The sequence below is a fragment of the Phyllobates terribilis genome, unplaced genomic scaffold (assembly GCF_046119375.1).
Source record: "Phyllobates terribilis strain yellow unplaced genomic scaffold, ASM4611937v1 Scaffold_4__5_contigs__length_816908805, whole genome shotgun sequence".
NCBI lineage: Eukaryota > Metazoa > Chordata > Amphibia > Anura > Dendrobatidae > Phyllobates > Phyllobates terribilis.
In genome coordinates, this window is record NW_027362764.1 from 139,664,154 (window position 1) to 139,686,750 (window position 22,597).

General features: G+C 45.5%; 1 protein-coding gene across 2 annotated transcripts in view; it reads right to left on the minus strand.

Annotated features, from left to right (window-relative positions):
• The window catches only part of LOC141265120 (ATP-binding cassette sub-family B member 5-like), a 1,140,380-nt gene extending 1,131,403 nt beyond the window's left edge, over positions 1 to 8,977 (minus strand). For both annotated transcript variants that reach the window (XM_073677789.1, XM_073677792.1), the window contains exon 1: positions 8,822 to 8,977. In XM_073677789.1, coding sequence (XP_073533890.1) covers positions 8,822 to 8,860 — 39 coding nt within the window. In that variant the 5' untranslated portion in view covers positions 8,861 to 8,977. The remainder of the gene's footprint in view (positions 1 to 8,821) is intronic.
• Between the last annotated feature and the right edge of the window lie 13,620 nt (positions 8,978 to 22,597).

A 22,597-nucleotide genomic window follows, 5' to 3' on the forward strand; every position in this document is an offset into this window, starting at 1 on the left:
GGGAGACGTGCGTCCGTGGGAACAGCAGTAGCCCTGTGTTTGATACAGGCTCTAAGCTATGGGGATTGGCGCTAAAGCGGTTCACACAATCTCCAAGAACCGCAGGGAGACGTGTGACCGGACTATGAGCAGTAGCCCTGTCTTCGGTACAAGCGTTACGCTATAGGAGACGGCGCTAGCGTGCGGGTGATTCCCGCCAGGTAATCGAGCACTCAGCCGGCATGCTACCGGACTGAGCAAACTCGCTCTATTTAGCTCACAGGCGGCTCGCGGTGTAAGGCGAACCCCCTGGTTAGAGCCAGTCAGCGAGGCGAAGCTACCTGCCTACTAAAGCTATGGCTCTTTGAGCCCGGCCTGCCTAGCTAAAGCTATGGCTCTTTGAGCCCGGCCTGCCTAACTAAAGCTATGGCTCTTTGAGCCCAGAGTAAGCGTGCACACCAAACAGCTAGCTCAAATGATCTGAGCGCGCCGCCATGTTTGTGGGCGGCCTTTTAAAGACTAAGCCCTGCCCAGCGACGCGCTATTGGTGACGTTACCCGTGAACCAATCAGGGAGTGCCAGGTCACCGAGTCAGGTGGGTGCCAACCCACCAGTCATGATCCGCCAGGTCACGGACATGCTCAGTGCGGCGAATCCTGGACTTAGACTCCACGAGCCCTGTCTCCCTCTGCAGCCTATGCTTAACACTGCTGGGCACAAATGCCTGGGAGACAATCTGCAGGGCTCGTGGAACAGCTAGGTGTTGGGACTGACAACAATGCTGAGCAGTATCAGCCCTGGCTGGCCTGGAATGGGAGACCACAGAAGGTCCTGGACCCATTTCAAATCCAGCCCCAGACCAACACCTAACACTGAGGTCCAGAGCACTCTGGAAGAGGATTTCATCCAGGATATCTCTGTACTTGGCCACATTCATGTTTCTTTCAAATGCAACCAGTTGTCCTGTCCCTGCAACTGAAAAACACCCCCCCATAGCATGATGCTGCTGCCACCACCATGTTTCTCTGTTGGGATTGTATTGGGCAGGTGATGAGCAGCACCTGGTTTTCTCCACACATACTGCTTAGAATTATCACCTAAAAGTTCTATCTTTGTCTCATCAGACCAGAGAATCTTATTTCTCATAGTCTATGAGTCCTTTGTGTGTTTTTGAGAAAATTCTATGCGGGCTTTCATATGTCTTGCACTGAGGAGAGGCTTCCGTCGGGCCACTCTGCCATAAAGGCCAGAATGGTGGAGGGCTGCAGTGATAGTAGACTTTGTGGAACTTTCTCCCATCTCCCTACTGCTTCTCTGGAGCTCAGCCACAGTGATCTTTGAGTTCTTCTTTACCTCTCTCACCAAGGCTCTTCTCCCAAGATTACTCAGTTTGGCTGGACGGCCAGGTCTAGGAAGACTTCTGGTGGTCCCAAAATTCTTCAGTTTAAGGATAATGGAGGCCACTGTGCTCGTAGGAACCTTGAGTAATGCAGAAATTCTTTTGTAACCTTGGCCAGATCTGTGCCTTGCCACAATTCTGTCTCTGAGCTCTTTGGGCAGTTCCTTTGAGCTCATGATTCTCATTTGGTCTGACATGCACTGTGAGCTGTGTGGTCTTATATAGACAGGTGTGTGCCTTTCCAAATCAAGTCCTATAAGTTTAAATAAACACAGTTGGACTCCAATGAAGGAGTAGAACCATCACAAGGAAATGGACAACATGTGACTTAAATATGAGTGTCTGAGCAAAGGGTCTGAATACGTATGACCATGTGATATTTCAGTTGTTTTTTTTTTAATAAATTTGCAAACATTTCTACATTTCAGTTTTTTTTCAGTCAAGATGGGGTGCAGAGTGTACTTTAATGAGAAAAAAATGAACTTTTTAGAATTTACCAAATGGCTGCTGTGAAACAAAAAGTGAAAAATTTAAAGGGGTTTGAAAACTTTCCGTACCCACTGTAATACTCCATACAGAATAATGGACCCCATATAATGCTCCTTACAGGATATTGGCCCCCGTAAAATTCTCCATGCTGAATACTGTCCCCCATATTATGCTCTATACAGAATACTGGCCCCCGTATAATGCTCCATACAGAATACTGGCCCCCACATAACGCTCCATACAGGATACTGGCCCCTATATAGAGCTCCATACAGAATACTGGTCCCCATATAGCGCTCCATACAGAATACTGGCCCCCATATAATGGTCAATGCAGGCTGTGCCCCCATATAATGTCCCATGCAGGCTGTGGCTCCATATAATTCCCTATGCAGGCTGGGCCCCCATATAATGCCCCATGCAAGCTGGACCCCCATATAATGCCCCATGCAGGCTGGGCCCCCATATAATGACCCATGCAAGCTGGGCCCCCATAAAATACCCCATGCCTCCTGGGCCCCCATATAATACACCATGCCGGTGCCCCATATAATGCCCCATGCAGGTGCTGCATATAATGCCCCATGCCTCCATACATAAAAAAAAAAAAAAATCGAATACTCACCTTACTACTCCTCACGTGCTGCCGCTGCTCTCTTTGCTGCCGCTGCTCCGGACTCCTCAGCCGCGTCGCTGTCTCCCCGCTCTGCGCTGTGACTGCTCAGCAGAGGGTGTGGTGAAAAGACGTTATCTGCGTGACAGCGTGGCAAATCAGGATTTTTCATAGGCGGACCCAATTTTTTGGCGCGAACAAGCTGGAACCCCCGAACACGGACCCGAATTTGAAATGCCGAACAAATTCGCTCAACACTCATGAATTGAGCAGGAGGGAAGAGAACTGACCGAAGATGAGGGAAGCACACCTGTTCAAGCCCATACCGCAGTCTGGAACATGTTTTGCATGGACTAAAAGTTGGTGTGAGCAACTGTTAAGCGGCTATTATAGGTGAGGGACTTTAGTATTACATTTTAAGAATTTTTTTCAATTTTTGGACTATATTGCTATTAAACATAAATATTAAAATCCTAACCAAAATTCTGTCATCTCACTTTAACACCTTTCTAGCTTCTCTTATCCATAAGGACAAAGAGAATTCATGCTGGGCCGTCAGGCAGGGGAGACATACAGCTTACAATAGTATGTCTTAAAAAGGTCTAGTACAAGGGGTTTTCCTCCCGATCATTCCCTATACGCACAGGTACAAGGCAGGGATGCCGCATTCAACCATCCTATTCGTTATTGCAATCAAACTCTGCACCATACTTTTATGGCTGATCCGAATATAAAAGAGTTGAGGTAGTCGGGAAAACAGCATAAACTAAGCCTCTTTACAGACAATACACTTCTCACTTTTTCTCAACCCCATAACTCCTTGCCTAATCTATAATAGCTTCTGCCATGTTTCACCTAAATCTCAGGACTAACAATTTATCCAGATAAATCCAAAGCTCTCAACATTTCTCTTGATGAAAATGAGTTGTCCCACTTAAAAGTTAATTATCCATTTAAATGGGACACTTCCCAACTGCATTACCTTAGAATTAAGTTTAACACGGTCAGACACCAACCTCTATTCTGCCAATTACCCCCCAACTATTTGTTCCCTTTTGAGCCTGGTAGACAACTAGACGTCCCTGCCAATATTATGGTTTGGTTGTATCAATGCAATCAAAATTACATGAATTACCAAAATTATTACATCTATTTAGGATTCTTCTGGTGTGTGTCCCAGCCTATATTCACCATTACCTACATAGGAAAATGATTTCCTTTAGTTCCTCTCAACCCAGAAAAGCTGGGTATATTTTATATCACATACACTTAAGGGGGACTCAGAGTAACAGTTTCTCCGAAATATTACCAAACAGCAACATCAACTGTCCCTCCTAAACTCAACCCAAATGGATCCACTCTAGTTTCTCATAGAAAAATAGATCCTAACCCCATAAACTCCTTGATGTGTCTAACCCTCCATGCATATGTGCGCTTGGGAGAGGGATTATGGTGGTTATCAGAGACCCTTCTGAAAGGAAAAAATGTGGCTAATTCTGGCAAATAAATATTACCTCTCTAGAGCCAGCCTAGAAAGTCCTAATGAAGTGATATATGGAATTTATGCAGACTGCTCATTATGTGCATAGCTTCTCCTCTTGTCTTAGAGGCTTTCCCAAACCAGGCCATATTTGGTGGACATTGCCTAAACTAAACAGATTTTGGTCCAGAATCTATGGTATTATACAAACCCTCTTAAATGTCATATTAAATTATGAGTAGTGATGAGCGAGCATGTTCTGTTAACCCTTTTGATGACCATGCTCGGGTGCTCGCCGAGTATCTTCAGCGTGCTCGGGTGTTATTTTTGAGTCACTCCAGTGTGCATGATTTGCGACTGTTTGACAGCTTTAATACAAGTGAGAAATGCCTAAGAAACAGGCATTCCTCACATGTATTAAAGCTGTCAAACAGTCGCAAATCATGCGCACGGAGTGACTCAAACATAACACCGGAGCACATCGAAGATACTCGGAAAACTACCGAGCATGCTCTTAAATCTCGAGTTACGAGCATGCTCGCTCATCACTAATTATGAGCCCTGGGTCATCCTTGTACATTACATCCAGGACTTCACTCAAGTATAATTTCAACTCCTTAATTTCTTGTTTCTGGCTGTCAAACAGACTTGCATATTCAGGGAAGAAACGATATGTTCCCCTCCAAGTGGTCAAATCCAGAATAGAAAGATTTATGGTAAATTAAAAATTGTCCAGCATTCTATTAGATAAATATGACAAATTTGTTCAGATATGGACATCATGGATCGAAGATGCTTACCTACCTTGACTTCCCTTCCAAATTGCCTTCACATAACAAGACATCCATTCAATTTATCCTTCAAGTTTTAGCATTTTACTTGCTGCCTCCCCCTTCTTCTATATTTTAATTCCATTTACTTTTCTTTCTGCCTATATCCTCTCTTTTCTATTATTTTTTATCTTCCTGTTACATTGCGTTATAACTAACTAAATCCTTTACATGCAAAGACCCTTCATGAGCTCAGTTTCATTTTCCCTCTAATTCATTTTCTGGTTCCACTGCTGCATGAGACATCAAACATCCTTCTAGCCATGCTATCTGTTATGTTTTGTACCTTTTATAAAATCATGAAAAAGTTTGAAATAAGAATAGTGATTTTGACTATGCCAGAATAAAAGTTGTTTTCTATTTTAATCTTCGTTTGGAGGAAGAAACTCTAGAAGGTTGATAGAACTATGTATGAGTTTCAATTTAATGCCGTAATTACTCATCTCAAAGGATTTATTGTCCAGTGGTAACTATACATATGACATATGGTGGAAGGGAAACAGAATGATGAATTTATTGGTATTGTTGGAGATTTCATAATCACCAGCCAAACAGAAGTGAATCTTCTGATAAAGCTACTCATCTAAAAAGCTTTGCATTTGCACAGGCATTATTAATTTCCTAATAAAGACATGTTGCTAAAAAGGGACATTAAAGACTAAATGAACAAAGTTTTCACTTGTTTACAGACATTTTTGCACATAAATAATAAATGATAACAATAACATTTGTACAATTCACGAGAAAACACTTCACCTGAAATCTATTGGTTTCAGGATGGCAAGGTTGTGGGGATAAGGTAGCCCATAAGTGGCGATACTTTTATACTTAGATGTCTGTAAAAGGAAAATATTTTTGCCAACAGCACTTCTTGATGAATCAGGAGCTTCTGAAAAGTGGCATGCATCTCCGTGTACACCTCACCACTAGTGATGGGTGAGTGTGCTTGACACTGCTTGATACTCGTTCAAGTATCGGGGTGCTCGGGCACAGACGGTACTCGATCAAATATCACGGGTGCTTGAGAACCATGCTCGAGTCCCCGTCCGCATGTTTGGTACCTTGTAGACAGCCAATGAACATGCAGGAATTGCCTGCCATGCATGGTAATGCCATAGACATGTTGGCTACTGGTATTGGCCGCCCGCATCGCATCATGGGGTCTTATATAAGAACCAGTGATGCAATGCTCGGCACAGTGTGTTCAGGAAGCAGTTCTGGGAGAGTTATTACAGGAGGGAGAGCACAGTTTAGAGGAGGGATATAGTCCGGGTTTAATAATATTGCTATAGAAGTACCGTACTTGTATAATGCACCAGGAGCATTAAAACAGCAGTCCTTTTCAGGGCTAAATATTTTCATTTCTGTAGTAAAACTGCTCTTACTTGCATTCAGTGGCAGGAAAGTTTAGGATTAGAGGCATCTGGGTAGAGTTTAATATTACTATTGCAGTACAAGTATACCACCGCTGCTGCTGCTGCACTGTTAAAACAACAGTCCTTGTCAGGGCAATTTTTTTGTTCCCTATTAATACCGTAAAGTTTGCAGGCATATATACTTTAGGTAATTTAAAATGCGCAAGGCGTGCGGTAAAGGATGGGGAAGTGGACGTGCTGCAGATGGTGCACACAGTGGCTGTGAGCCTGATGAAACTCACTCAAAAACTTTATAGGGTCATCAGGCAGCCCCTCACTCAATATCTTTAGAGTGTCAAAAGGCAGCCCTCACTCAAAATATTTATAGGATCAACAGGTGGTCCTCACTCAAAATCTTCATAGGGTCAACAGGCAGCTCTCACTCAAAATCTTTGTAGTATCAACAGGAGGTCTTAGCTCCAAATGAAGAAGGCCTGGATTGGCCAAGACTTCTGAACCCCACTGGATGATAAAGCAGAACATAAAGCCAATTCAAATGTAGGATCATCAGTCCACCATCACTCAAAATCTTTAGAGGGCCATTATGCGTCACTCTCTCAAAATATTTAGAGATTCAATATAGTTACTCTCTCCAAATCTTTAGAGAACCATTATGCGTCACTCTCTCCGAATTTTCAGAGGTTCATCATAGCCACTCTCTCCAAATTTTTAGTGGGTCATCATGCGGCACTTGTTCAAAATTTATGTCTTCCAGGGTGTATTGCAGTCAGTCCTTCTAATTTTTGGTAGCCCTTGCACACCTAGCCCTTGTAGAACTTGCACACCTAGCCCATGCATAGGTTTTATGAGTCTAGGAGTCCCACCACCTAACAATTTTTGAAACATTCACCGCAGGTCAGTTTAAGCTAAGTTAAAAAAAGCACAGTGGTTGTGAGATTTCTATAAATCCCTTCCATATTGCTGAAACTGTAAGATGCACCAAAATATCATCTTGGGAACTTAACCTTAAAGAGTTATTCTAAACAAAACAAGCTATACTCTATCCACTGCATGTGGGATTACTTGCTGATCACTTGGGGTCTAACTGCTGGATTACCCACTTATTCCGAGATCAGTGCTTCAGAACAGAGTTCTGAAGCCCCATCCTGAATGGAGCTGAGTGTCTTATGTATGGCCTCCACTCCATTTATGGTCTATCGGACATCCAAGTGCAATGCTTGATAAGTTCCATAAACAATGAATGGAGCTGAATATGTGCATAGGCAAGATCTCTCTATTCTATATGAGTCTGCAAGCCTTGTTTTCCTGATTCTAAAGCCCAGGTCTCGTTATTGCTGGGAGTCCCGGTCGTTAGAGCCCCAGTGATCAGCAAATTGTCCCCGTACCTATGAATAGAGGATAACTTGATTTTGTTTTGGGAATACCTCTTTAAACGCGGTTCTGTCTTTCTTATGATATGGAGGCTGATAATATCAATTATAATACCAAGGACTACTTTATTATTTTTTTAGGAGGTTCTACCAGATACAATATATTGGTTAGTTAGTTTCCAGAAAGGTCATACTCATATTGTGTGGATAATATCCAGAGCAGTAAAAAGTATATAATCAGTGCTGGATTGAGGGGCCAAGGGCCCAGCAGTGACATTGATCCTGGGGCTCAATGTTCAGCAACATAAAATATTGCCAAATTCTTGTTCACAAATTTGCTTGTTTATAAAAATAAACTAAGTAGTTTATTAATGCACCACTTCAGTAGTTTTGTTTATTGCAGTGCTGGGGTGGTGCAACTAATCTAAGTTCTCTGACCCTAGTCTTGTGATTACTAGCCACTGTCTCTATATGTTATCGGCCCCACTCCAGTCGGTCTTCTGCAGCTTGTGACCTGCTGGATCACTCCAGCGTTTGCTGGGCGATCTGAAAGTCACTTACTACTCAAAGTAAATCTATGAGAGCAAAAACGAGGCTAGAACGCTGGTCACATAGATTTACACTGAGAGCTTTTGACTGTAGCCTCTGATTTCTGGTCAGTCAAAAGTTGCAGTAACAAGATGGCAGTGCGAGACGGCAGCGGCATTGGAAAGAGCTGAAGACGGCAGCTGATGAGTATAATATTAGCATCTGAAAACTTAAATTAGTGACACAACTACATTACTGAAATAAAAAAAAACACTAGAGTGCTGCTATAAGTGAATGAGCTACTGCACTTTTTTGAACATGCTGGGTTAAATGTACTTTGCCAAGAACTTCTCATGTAGGTATCGTCTAATCCTGCGAAGGGGCCAATCGGGGAAGTCACCTCATCCTTTGTGGGCAAGTCCGAGCCTGAATGTAAATACGTTTTTCAAAGCGAAATAATAACAATTGGAATAATAAAATAATAAGAAAGTTGGCATAAAGGATGAAGACTTAAAGCAATAAAAAAAGTAAATGTAGATTAGGTAATTCACTTTGACACATGAAGAACATAACAATTGTCTTGGTTCTAAGTGACGGTACAATTGCATTCTGCTATCTCCATCATTTCCGTAGTAATCACTGTTTCCACTGTCTTTGGATTATGATGATATGAATCTGCATTGTCATCATTAGGATTTGTACCGACATGCACATTCCACCTGTTTTTTTAGTAATAATTCAATTAGATTGCTCTTACCCCAGAATTCAGGTCTCTTCTTCTTCTCTTTGCAGCCATCCTGTTGCCTGCACTTTTCTTACAGTCTGTTAGCTTTAAGGAGTCAGGCAGAGGAAGGAGGAGGAGGAGGAGGAGTGAAACCAGGTCCTGTGTATGAGCTTGGACTGCTGTTTCATATGACAGAGCTTTGTTTCCAGAATAGCATAAGGGGCCACACCCATCTCCACCTGTTTCATCATCAGGATCCAAAATGCAGCAGCTGCTGTATACATCTGATTATATCACAATATTGGGATCTGAATTCTAAATTTATGTGGCAACATACAGTATTTTGCTAACATTTTAAAATATTTATTAGTATGTAGCAGAATTAGAACAGGTTGGTGTGGATTAGCCATGTTAGAAACTTCTGCATCCTGTACTTTGGTTTTATGACTTTGAAGCAGATTTTCAGACATCCTGTCTTTGTTGCTTTGTTCTCTTTGGAGTCAATACCAGCATGTGTCCAGACTTCAAAATTCCTGGAAAAATATATTTTTATAGAGTAAAAATAAAAAATATATTCTACCAAAATACAATTTCTCTGCTTCAGCCTAATTCCCACTGTAAACAGGTCAGGTTGAGCTTTTGTTTCTTCAGGGCAAAGTGTTACTTCACGTTCCCAGGGGGTATTCCTGTCTCCAAGATTCTATCTCAATATGTAGTATATGTAATGATAATAATATTAGCAAATACCTCCAATTAGAAATGTAGTATAGTTTTTCTGCTTCGCTGATTTATCCTATATTTACTTTATTTTTTTATATATTAAGCTATCCGACACCTCTATCAGGTCATAAAAGAACAGAAAAGACAAGATGCTCTACAGAACACCAGAAAAAGTTCTTCAGGATGAACTTTTTCATCTGTTCTAAAAGCAGACACATAATAGGACCCACACAAACCCCAGGTGAAAAAAACAAATGGGTCCCTCTTCTTCCCTTTTGGCTTAGTTATACAATGAATCATTGTCAGACATTGATTACATTTCTTCCCAAAAACAGAACAGACTAACTGAATGTTCTAAAGCAAGTATGAACACAGCCTAACATAAGTCACAATGTTGTCGTCTGAGTAACCCAATTATTTACTGTCTGAGTAACCCAAATATTTTGAGTTGGTAAAAAAGCATTTCCAAATCCTTATAAAAGATGTAAAATACTAAACTTAGACTAAGTTCATAGGCTACAAATTTGGTGCAGATTTTCTATTTCAATAGTTTTTTTTCTTTAGGAATTTACTAGAGATGAGCAAATCGATTCGATGCAAATCAAATTTGTTTCAAATTTTTAGGATTGCACTGAACCTGGATAACTCAAATAATTTGCAATTTGTTTTGCGGAAATTGCCCACAATGGTTAGAATGGCTGCCATTTTACAAACTGTAGTTTACAACAGCCATAGAAAAGATCACATCACTTTGGGCACCATCAAGCCAGCTTCCCCATGATGTCTCGAAACTATCACATCACATGGCATAGTAAGGTCAATCAGGAGGGAATATCATAACTAGTGATGAGCGAGCACTAAAATGCTTGGGTGCTCGAAGCTTGGGTCGAGCAAATTGGAATACTCGGGTGTAAGTCTATGGGAAACTCAAGCATTTTTCTGGTGGTCCCTCCCCCGGCGGTCTGCAGAAGGTCAAAAATTGCCCAAATGGATGGGAACAGTGCTCAATTAAACGTCAGGTAGGCAGAATATATAGGCAGACAGGCACGCAGGGTATATAGGAGGGTGCATGAAAAACATAGCAGGGCACTTGGAACACACTAGTGCCCTCCGATTTTCATGCACCCGTCTCTTTAAAAAAGCCTGCCAGAAATTCATCAGCGGCACACACCGGTACCCGACAGTTTAGAATAGAAAGAATAGAGCATCACTCTTAGATTAGATAGATAGAAACATGTCAGTCACATATATAATAAGTACAGTGATAGTGTTGATTACTGTACTTGTCATTTAGTGTTAAAATAAAGGATTTATTAAAAAAAAAATTGGCGTGGGGTTCCCCGTAATTTTAGTCTCTAGCGGAGGTTAAGCAGACTGCTGGGGCAGATGTTTGAAGCCTGGGAAGGGGGTAATACCCACAGAGCTTCCCAGGCTACTAATATCAGCCCCCAGCTGAATACCTAGCCTTTACTAGCTATTAAAATGTGGGACCCCCAAAAAAAATTACGTGGGGTCCCCCCTATTTTAATAGCTAGCAAAGGCTAGGCAGACAGCTGGGGACTGATATTAATATCCCAGGAAGGGTGCCATGAATATTGGCCCCCTCCCAGGCTAGAAACACCAGCCGTCAGCTGCCCCAGAAATGGCCTCACTCTTCCCACTGCCCTGTAGCAGTGACAGTGGGGTAATAGAGCTAGGGTTGATGTCAGCTTATAATGCCAGCTGACATCAAGCCCAGGTTAGTAATGGAGAGGCGTCTATAAGACACCCCCATTACTAACCCCATAGTTAAAGTTAAAAAAAACACAAACACCCAGAATAAAGTCATTTAATTGAAATAAACACACAATTCTTTAATGTTCTAAATTAAACCATACTTACCATCACGTCCATTCCAGCTGAAGACAATGTCTTCTGCAATAAAAGTAAAATAATAAACCAACCTCATCCTTACCTTTCCATGGTTCCCAGAACAGCTTCAGCTCTGCTACTTTCACATGACAGGCTGGATCGCAGCCGAAAGCTGCCATCCAGCTTGCCATGCCGCAGACACTGAGAAGCGCAGGCATGCTTGCGCTCCTCAGTGTCTGGCTGTGAGGGCATCCAGATGAGCCGAGTTCATGTCCAATGAACTCAGCTCACCTCATGCACGTCACTGACAGCGTGGGAGAATTCTCCTGCGCTTGTGGTGAGCCTGAGAGAATTCTCCTGCGCCTACGGCAAGCGCAGGAGAATTCTTCCACCCTGTCAGTGACGTGTATACAGTATACAGACGGCCGGAGTTGTGTAATCTGGAGAGTCTTACACAACTCCCTCATCACCTCAGACTTAAAAGGAGTTCCCTGGTCCATCAGGTCTCCTTTGGCAGGCCTGTCTGGGAGAAAATATGCACAAGCTCTTTGGCGATACTCCTGGTGGAGGAGTTTCTCAATGGTACTCCCTCCGGATACCGAGTTGCATAGTCCAACAGTACCAGGATACATTGGTGCCCCCTGGCGGACTTGACCGGGGGCCTGACAAGGTCCATGGAAATCCTGTCAAATGGGACCTCTATAATAGGCAACGGTACTAGGGGGCTGCAGAAGTCGGGTACGGGAGCAGTTAGCTGACAGGTGGGGCAGGACCGGCAGTAATTCACAATCTCTCGGTGACATCCAGGCCAGTAGAACCTCTGCAGGACCCGCTCCTGAGTTTTGAGTACCTCTAGATGCCCACCCAAGATATGAGAATGGGCCAGGTCTAATACCTTATGCCTATAAGGACCCGGCACCACCAACTGCGGAAGGTAGCCGCTGGGTCCTAGCAGGAGACAGATCTAGGAAGGTGTCTGCAATGCCAAACAAAGAGATCTTCTGCAACCAACTGCAGGGCAACTGTCTGTCACTTCTGACACACCCGTGACAGTACTCCCCCTTCCATGAGTGGCCTCTGGACACTCAGGACCAGGTTTCTCAGGATAAGAGTTGTGGAATGAGCGAACCAACCTGGGAGCATTCACCTCTGATGCTGAAACCCACATACTCTACTCTGGACCATAACCCTTCCAGTGCACCAGGTATTGAAGAGAACGATGCTAAAGATGAGAATCTACAATCCTTGAAATCTGAAACTCCAGATTACCATTAACCCTTACTGGGGCTGGCAGTAGAGGTAAGGGCTCAAGAAGTTCCACATACTTCTTGAGTAAGGACCTGTGGAAAACATTTAGGACCTTAAGGGCCTTAGGAAGCTCAACAATTTGCGATATTCGCCGATTTATTCGTCGAATGTTCGTCGAACGTTACCGAACCCCATAGGATTCAATGTGGGAACAAAAAAAACGAATACGCACCACCTTAAAACCATCCCAAAAGCTGTCAAAACACATCAAATTAGGGGTAGACACCTGGAAAGTGCCATCAATTGACCCAGAGTTCAAGTACTATAATTATTATTACAGTGACATTTATTCCGTAGCGCGTTACCTGTCCAAAGGGGTCACCGACTGGTACAAGAGGAGAGAGGACCCTGCCCGCCAAGGCGCATAAACAATCTATAAGGAATGGGTGAGGATACAGTAGGTCAGGGTACAGCTAGTCGTGCAGCAGTATGCTGGAGCGAGGCTTACCACAGATTGTACGCTTGTCACAAGAAGTTGGTCTTCAAATTTCTTTTCAAGGTTTGCACGGTAGGTGAGAGTCTGATGTGTTGGGGTACAGCAATACACAGTAGCATAGATGCACGGGACAAATCTTGTATGTGATCGTGACAAGAAGAGATAAGAGGGAAGTAGAGAAGGAGATCTTGGAAGGATGGGAAGTCACGTGCAGGTAACTAGAACAGGGAGACTAGGTCACATATGTAAGGTTCTCGGTGGCTTGGTATGCCAAAGTTAGGCTTTTCAACTGGAGTCTCTGGGCAACAGGGAGCCAGTGCAGGGATTGACAGAAAGGAGAAGCCTGGGAATAGCGGGGTGACAAGTGGATTAATCAGCCAGCACAGTTTAGGATAGATTGGAGGAATGCGAGAGTGGTAGAAGGGAGGCCACAGAGCAGGAGCTTGTAGTGGTTGAGGCGAGATATGATGACGAGGGCATGCACTGGTGTTTTTCTACATTCAAGGTTGAGGAATGTGCGGAACCCCGAGATACTTTGGAGTTGGAGTCAGCAGCAAGTGGAAAGGGCTATAATGTGACGTTTGAAGGACAGATCAGAGTCAAGATTGCGGGACTAGGGAGATTGGGCAGCCATTCACTTTGATAGATAGGTCAGTTGGGGGGGGGTGAATGAGATGGTGGAAAGATGATGCATTCTGTTTTATCCTTGTTAATTTTTACAAATCTAACAGAGAAGAAAGATGAAATATAGGACACACATCGTGGGATTCTGGTTAGTAAGGAGGTGATATCAGATCCAGAGAGGTAGATCTGTGTGTCATCAGCATACAGGTGATACTGAAAGCCTTGAGACTATGAGCTGTCCCAGGCCGAAGGTGTAGATGGAGAAGAGCCTGGGTCCTACAACTGAACCTTAGGGGACACCGATACATAGGGAGTGAGATGAGAAGGTGGTTTGTGAGTGGGAAACACTGAATGCTCTGTCGGTTAGGTATGAAAAGATCCAAGACAGGGCCAAGTCTGTGATGCCGAGAGAAGAGAGTCTGTAGTAAGAGGGTATGGTCTACTGTGTCAAAGGCAGATGACAGGTCGAGGAGGAGGAAGACAGAGTAGTTTGGCTTTGATTTGGCACTTAGTAGGTCGTTGATGACTTTAGTCAGGGCAGTTTCAGTGGAATGGTGAGGTCGGAAGCCTGATTGTAAGCGGTCAAAGAGGGAGCAGGAGGAGAGGTTGGAGGACAGTTCAAAATAGATGTGTTGATCCAGTAGTTTGGAGGCATAGGAGAGAATTGAGATGGTGTGATAGCTAAACATAGGATGGGTCAAGGGAGGGGTTTTGGAGGATGGGTGTGATCGAAATATGTTTGAATCATGAGGGGAAGATGCCAGTTGTTAGTGACAGGTTAGTGGAGGGTTAGGCTTGGGATGAAGATTGTGGTAAGGTTTGGAATGAGGTGAGATGGTATTAGGTCAAGTTCACAGGCAGAGAGATGTGATTTGGAAAGTAAAGATGGTCCTCCGTGATGGCAGAAAAGCTGGTTTTGGAGGAGGAGAGTTGAGTCGTTATGAAAAGGGGCTGTTGGGACTTTATGCAAAAGCTTTGCCCTATGTTGTCAATCTTCTGCTTGAAGAATAAGGGTAAGTCTTCAGCTGAGATAAGAGGAGAGGAGAAGAGAAGGAGGGGGAGCAGGTGGACGGGAGGGACTTGAAAGTACTGAATAGCTGTTTAGGGTTCTGAGTCACATATGATATGAGAGAAGAGAAGTAGGTTTGTTTTGCTGCACTGAGTAGTGATGAGCGAGCACAAAAATGTTTGGGTACTCATTGTTCAATTCAAGCAAATTGGAATGCTCGAGCGCTCGGTCTGAGTAATGAGCGCAATGTAAGTCTATGGGGAACTCGAGCATTTTTCTGGTGCCCCCCCTTTCCCCGGCGGTCTGCAGAGGGCCTAAAGATTGCCCAAATCGATGGAAACAGTGCTCAAATGGCATGCGAACAGCATGGGGAACACCCCTGAAAGTATTTCTGACTTCCAGGTCACTGCTGTCAACAATGTTGTCAGAGGTATTACACCACTTTTACAGACTCACAATAAAACATGCAAAAACTAAACCAAAATGCATTTTCCTGGGAAATATGTTAAGGAACATCCTTTCATGGGTAATGACTTGTATATAAGGAAAAATAAATATACAAAAACAAAAATGCTCCTCCAAACTCTGGGCTATATTTACGTTTTTGATGCGTTTTTGCACTTTTGCATTGCTTTCAACCAAGACAAATGCATTCACCTGGAAATGTCATTTTAACATTTTACAACCTTATCTGGCCATGTTGTGTGTGAGACATGACCAGACACATGCATGCAGTGGTGAAAAGACATGGGAACAGCTTGTGGAAGACCCTTGGAAGCATCTCTGACTCCCAGGTCACTGTGTAAAAGTGTGCCATTCAGAAGTAATCCTTGGCGCATGTGAAGATGCCTCCCACCATGCACCTGTCATTGCAGACTTGCAACAATCATCGCCCACATCCTTGTGCCAGTGCATTGTTCAGTTGTCCCTACCCCATTCCTTGGAATGCAAGCACAAGTATGCAGTCAGCCACCCACCCACAGGCCGCAATAGTAAACTGCCAGATTTCTGGGCAGTTGTTTGCATTTGAAATGTGGCCTTCTAGGCTCATGGAGGCGGAAGCTGTCCACAACTTCATGGTGGTGGCGGCCGGGTGTCCATACTCGGTCCCCAGCCGACACTATTTCTCCCGGTATCATTTCCGCCTTCCACAAGCATGGGTCCCACAACATTACCCGTGCCCTCCCCAGTGGACTTAAGTGGGAAGGACCACTTAACCACAAACACGTGGACAGGTGAATGTGGTCAGGGATGGTACATCTCACTAGAGCCAAGTCCACAGTAAAAAAGCAGCCATAAAGTGTCCGGGAACCTTCTTACACACTTTTCTTAGCTAGGGCTGCTTCTCGGCAGGGTTGGATGGGCCCACCAGAGAACCGGAGAATCCTCCGGTGGGTCCTGGCTTCTCCTTTAGAAGAGTTCATAGTGCTGAGGTCGTGATGATGATAGAGGTCTTGATGATGATAGAGGCCACCATCTCCTTAGCTTGCTGATGGCACTTTTCTATGGGAATCAGCTTGGCTCCAACCAGCCCGGAATATTTACAATGAACTATGGCACACAATGGTAAACTGCCAGATTTCTGGGCAGCTGCTTGCACTTGAAATGTGGCCTTTTAGGCTCGTGGAGGTGGAAGCTGTCCACAACTGTGGCGCCCCTGGGGGTTCGGTCACCACAGGGATACTGCATCTCTTTAATGAGATGTGGTATCTCTCCTTCGAGGTAAGGATGGTGCAGCTGACAGGACCCCATCTCTGCATCCTACACTATACCTCTCCCACCTTAGGGGGGCTTATATGCACCAGGGTGCTGCCCCAGCCGGGATAAGTGGAGATGGGGAAACCAAAGTTAGGGGGAACCAAGTAGTGGGTGAGGGTGGAGGATGCACATTTAGGTTACACTTAATAATTCATATTTAATAAACAGCCATCTTGGGCTTATGGTCTTTTGATTGTGATATTCATCACTGAACGTGGCTTTCTGTGTGAACCTGCAGTTGATGGGAACACGGTCCTCGTACTCTAGCCTTGAGGCGAGGAGCGGGCTAGAGTTAACGGTTGTCTCTACCCGGTCAAGGTCCCTACCCAAGAAGGCCTGGAGGGGAGCAGAGGAGTAAAGCTCCGCAAGCAAAGGATCCCAGGGCGATGCAGACGGAGCGGTATATGCCACCTGTCCTCACTATTCTTTAAGTCTTAGTCGGAGAAGCCCGGAGGCTCAGTGGATCCCACCAGGTAACGGACGGAGCAGAGTCGCCACACGTAGCCTTGTTGTGTGCATAGTCCAGAGGGAGACCCGGCCTTAGTACACGCACCACATACAGACAGGAGAGGACCTAGTGGGAAAGTCTAGGAACACTCTGGTGCGGGGTCCTGATCAAAGCATCTGAATTACCCGGAGGTTGTCGACCCCCGGTCCTGGTGGCCGCAGCACGCCGTGAGGAGCAGGGAGAAGCCTTGCAGCTGTGCATTCTACCGCGAGTAAAGCTTGGAAGACTACCCCTATGGCCTCTGGTTTCTTATTGCAACGCGGCACCGCATCTCATCGCACCACATCTCCCACTACAATCCCCATCCTCCTGTTCTCTCTGCCCTGAGGCCCTGCTCCGCCTGTGGGGAGTAGTACCATCTCCGGCTGCCTCTACATCCCGCCTCAGAGGACTGAACGCAGCGCTGGTGGGGAATCACCAGGCACCACAGGTGGCGTAGTCAAATAGAACCACTCGATTAACACCAACTCTGAAAGCCCATTACACCCTTTTAAATGTGATGGTCCTGTGCACGGAACGGGTCCAGGCCACGGCTACAACCCACCAAACATCTGACCCGGCTCCGAGTACCCCCTTCTCTCTGGGCAGGGCTACGAGCGTCACACAACCTCATAGTGGCGGCGGCTGGGTGTCCATACTCAGTCCCCAGCAACCACTATTTCTCCCGGTGTCGTCTCGGCCTTCCATAAGCATGAGTTCCACAACATTACCCGTGCCCTCCCCAGTGCACTTAGGTGGGAAGTACCGCCACAAACACGTGGACAGGTGAATGTGGCCAAGGACAGTACGATGCCAGTCCATATTAAAAATGCAACCATAGAGTGTCCTAGAACCTTCCCAAACACATTTCTTACCCAGGGCTGCTACTCGGCAGGGTTGGATGGGCCCACCGGAGAATCCTTGGGTGGGCCCTGGCTTCTCTATCAGGAGAGTTCATGATAGGCGCAAACTTTGCAGCTGCTATTGGGCTCTTGAACGGGGGAGAAAGGTGGGCCTTCAGAATCAAATCTTCTGGTGGTCCCAATGTTTTTCAGTCTGACACTGCTTCTCAGTGAGAGTTGTATTTCACCACAGCCATGTTCTTTAGCTCGGTGAAAGGACTGGCATAAAGGAAAACTGTATCTACTCTGGGTATCATTTCTCCGTCACCACCAGGTTCCGCACATTGTCACACATGACCATGCCTGGCTGTAAGTTCAGCAGTTAGAGCCACAGATCAGACTGCTATGTTACAGCTTTCAACAACTCTGCAGTGGTGGGCGGTTTGTCACCTAAGCATTAAGCATGTTATCTTCAGCACAGTCTGTTTCCGTTTGGCCAAGGCAGTGCTTGCAGTGCTTTCAGCTTGTGACTGATGTGGTCATTTCGGAGATGGAGGCCGAACTGGAGGAGGAGGTGCAGGAGCTGAAGAATGTGATTACATTGAGGTTACATTGGCGAGTCTGGTTTTTATACTAAACAAATATCCTACTGTGTTTTTATTTATATTTTTATATATATATATTTTTTTATGCTATTTATTAAGATATAAATGCATTCACCGGGAAATGTCATTTTAACATTTTACAACCTTATTTGGCCATATGGTGTGTGACATCATCAGAGGCATCTTGTTTCATTTATAATGGAGGGACACTGAAAGTCACAAAGCCTATTTTTATAGGGTCATCAGGCAGCCCTTACTATTCTTAAAGGGCCAGCAGACGGCCCTCGCTATTGTTAGAGAGCCATCAGCCGGCTATGCTTTGTTGTTCCCATTATTAACGAGTGGGTCTCCTATACTGTTATTGCGTATGCATTGACTGCAAGGGCTGCCAAAAATTTGGATGCAACTCAATGCCCCTTTTAAGAGACAAAGAGGAGGGTCTCAATAAAAAAAATGTTCCCATTATAAAGGAGCGGGTCTCCTATAGTGGTAATGCCCATGCTGTGACTGCAAGGGCTGCCAAAATTTGGGAAAAACCCCACTAACAATTTAAAGACACATAGAGCTTGTCCACAGTAACGACATGTTCCCATTAGAAAGAAGAGGGTCTTCTATACAGTTAAAGGGTATGTAGTGTGTCTCCCATACTGTTTGCCTATACAGTGAATGCAACGGCTGCCAAAAATTTGGAGGAACTCCAATGCCCCTTGAATGAGACATAGAGGTTGGAGGGCCTCCTGTAAAAAATGCCCCCATTATTAGAAAGTGTGTTTTCCATACTGTTTGCCTATGCAGTGAAGCAACGGCTGACAAAAATTTGGAGGAACTCAAATGCCCATTGCAAGAGACGTAGAGGTTGGAGGGCCTACTGAAAACAATGTTCACATTATTAGGAAGTGGGTCTCCCGTACTGTTTGCCAATGCAGTGAATGCAACGGCTGCCAAAAATTTGGAGGAACTCTAATGCCCCTTGCAACAGACATAGATATGTTCATATAGTACATATGGTGGTGATATGGTGGTGGGGGAGGATGAGGATGCGGAGAAGGAGGAGGACAAGAGCAAATAGACAAAATCAGGAAGCGTATACCCAGTTCTGGGTGTGAAGACAGAGGTGTATAGGAATAGAGTTAGATCTCCCAAGAAAAAAACACTGTATTTCAGTTTATGTTACGCTGCTATCATTCTTTGGTGTTGAGAAGTCTGTCCCAATCCAGCCCTTGTTCATTTTTATAAGAGTCAGCATTTTCAGTTGACAGGCAAATGCGCCTATCGGTTATAATTCCAGCGGCAGTACTAAAAACCTGCTCTGACAAAACGCTAGCGGCTTGGCAGGCCAGGACCTCCAAGGCTTAGAGAGCCAGTTCATGCCACATGTCCAGCTTGAATACCCAATAATTATAAGGCACAGAGGAATCAAGGAGGATGCTGGTACGGTCGGCAAGGTACTCCCTCACCAACTTCCGAAACTTTGCACTCCTTGGGAGAGTACCCTGCGCCTCAGGGTCTGTGCGATGGGAGGGTCTCAGAAAACTGTCCCAGAACTTTCACAGTGTTCCCTTGCCTCTGCTGGATTGCATTTGTGGCTCTCTCTCCTGTAGTCCTTGGTTGTCCAACAAACTGTGACCTCTGCCACCAGCGTTTTCAGATGGGAATTTTTAAAAAAAATTCTGCAACAAGGGGCTTCTCATACTGCATCATTTTATTAGACCTGTCCTGCAAGGGAATAAGAGACAGAAAGTTCTCCCTGTAGAGTGGGTTAAGAAGTGTCACCAACCAGTAATGACTGTCACACAAAATTTGGACAACGCGAGGGTCACGGGAAAGGCCGCGTAACATAAACTCAGCCATGTGTGCCAGACTGCAAACAGGCAAGACTTCTGTGTCCTCATCAAGAGGACGAATGACCATGCTCTCCTCCTCATCCTCCTTCTCCTCCCTGTCCTCAGGCCATCCACGCTGAACAGACGGTATGACAGATGTGCAGATAGCACCATCTATAGCACAGGAAATTAGCTCTGGTTCTTCCTCCTCCTCCTCTTTTCATTGTAACCCAATCCACATTGGGATGAGATGAGGCTGGGCTGTGTGTAATCACCCTGTATGGTTCCTTGCTCCATCTCATCGTGCTGTGCCTGCAATGCATCCTCTATGATTGTGAGCAGAGAGTGTTTCAGAAGACAGAGAAGCGGGATGGTGATGCTAATTATGGCGTCATCGCCGCTCACCATTTTGGTGGAGTCCTCAAAGGTTTAGAGGATGGTACATATGTCTGACATCCATGTCCACTCCTGAGGTTTTATGTGTGGAGTCTGACCTGAATACCAATGGCCTTGTTGATGCTGGTAGTCAACAACTACCCTCTTCTGCTCACAAATCCTTCCCAACATCTGCAATGTAGAGTTTCATTGCTGATCAGTCGGTGATCTGGAAGCTGCAAACGCTGCAGAAGCACGGCAATGGCGGCGTAAGCTTTAGATGATGTTCTAAAGTCGGCACACAGGCCACATACTTTTATAAGCAGATCTGACAGACTGGATAGGTTTTGAGAAATCATTGAACCACGAGGTTAAGCACATGGGCCAGGCATGGTACGTGTGTGAGCTTGCCTTGCCTCAGAGCAGCCACCAGATTCTGGCCATTGTCACACATGACCATGCCTGGCTGTACTTTCAGCGGTGTGAGCCACAGATCTGCCTGCTCTTTCAGAGCAGTCCACAACTCTTCAGCATTGTGTGGTTTGTCACCTAAGCATATTAGCTTCGTCACAGCCTGTTGCAGCTTGGCCAAGGCAGTGCTGCACTGCTTCCAGCTTGTGACTGATGTGGTCATTTCGGAGATGGAGGCTGAAGAGGAGGAGGAGGCTGAGGAGGAGGAGGTGCAGGAGCTGTAGACTGTGGGGGCAACTCTGATTGACATAGAGCCCGCAATCCTTGGAGTTGGGAGGATGTGTTCCGTCCCAAGGTCCAAATGGGTCCCGGCTACCACTATGTTAACCCAGTGTGCCGTCAGCGAGATGTACCATCCCTGTCCATAAGCACTTGTCCATGTGTTCGTGGTTAGGTGGACTTTCCCAGTAACTGCGTTGTTGAGCGCACGGCTAATGTTTTGGGACACGTGCTTGTGTAATGCGGGGACGGCACACCGGGAGAAATATTGGCGGCTGGGGACCGAGTACCGAGGGACGGCAGCCGCCATCAGGTTGCGGAATGCTTCTGTCTCCTTGTCTAAAAGGCAACATTTCGAGCGCAAGCAGTCGTGAAATGTGGGAATTCAGTACTGTGGCATGTGGGGCGTTGGCTGCGTATTTGTGCTTGCATTCCAAGGACTGGGGTATGGACAACTGAATGCTGCGCTGGGACTAGGACGTGGACGTGCTTCCTGATGCTGCTACTTGAGAGTGTGCAATGACAGGTGCAGGGCAGGAGGCATCTTCGCATGCACCACGGACAGGGGATTGGCTTGCATGCACAACAGTGGAAGAAGCAATGATGCCACCCGCAGACACTGTTCCTGGACCCTGGGGTTTGGCCCACAAAGTCGGGTGCTTTGCTGCCATGTGCCTGATCATGCTGGTGGTGGTCAGGCTGGTTGTTTTGCCACCCCTAATGATGCTGGCCTGGCAGGTGGTGCAAATGGCCTTTTTGGGGTTATCGGCAGAGTGTTTAAAAAACAACCAAACTCAGGAAGACCGAACAGTTGTACTGGCAACTTCCTTCGTGTTGGTGTTACGGGGAACGGTTGCCTGCCTTCTTTCTGCGGCCACCACACTGCTTCTTCCTGCTGTTGGGGTGCTCTGCCTTGTTCCCCCTGTGTGCTGCTGTCCTCACTCTGCATGTCGTCCTGCCAGGTTGGGTCAGTTACTATATCATCCACCACCTCGTCTTCCACTTACGCACTCTGGTCCTCCTCCTGACTTTCTGACAATTGTATCTCATCATCGTCCACCTCTTGTGACACTTTCCCACAGTCGCCTTCGTGTGACCGTGGCTGCTCAAATATTTGGGCATTGCAACATGCGATCTCTTGCCCCTCTTCAAGTGGACCGGGCGAGAGGCCCGAATCTATAAATGGAAAAGTGAACAGCTCTTCGGAGTGTCCAAGTGTGGGATCAGTTGTCTCCGGACACTCGGCATGGTGGGAGGAAGGAGGTTCCGGGTGGGGAATAT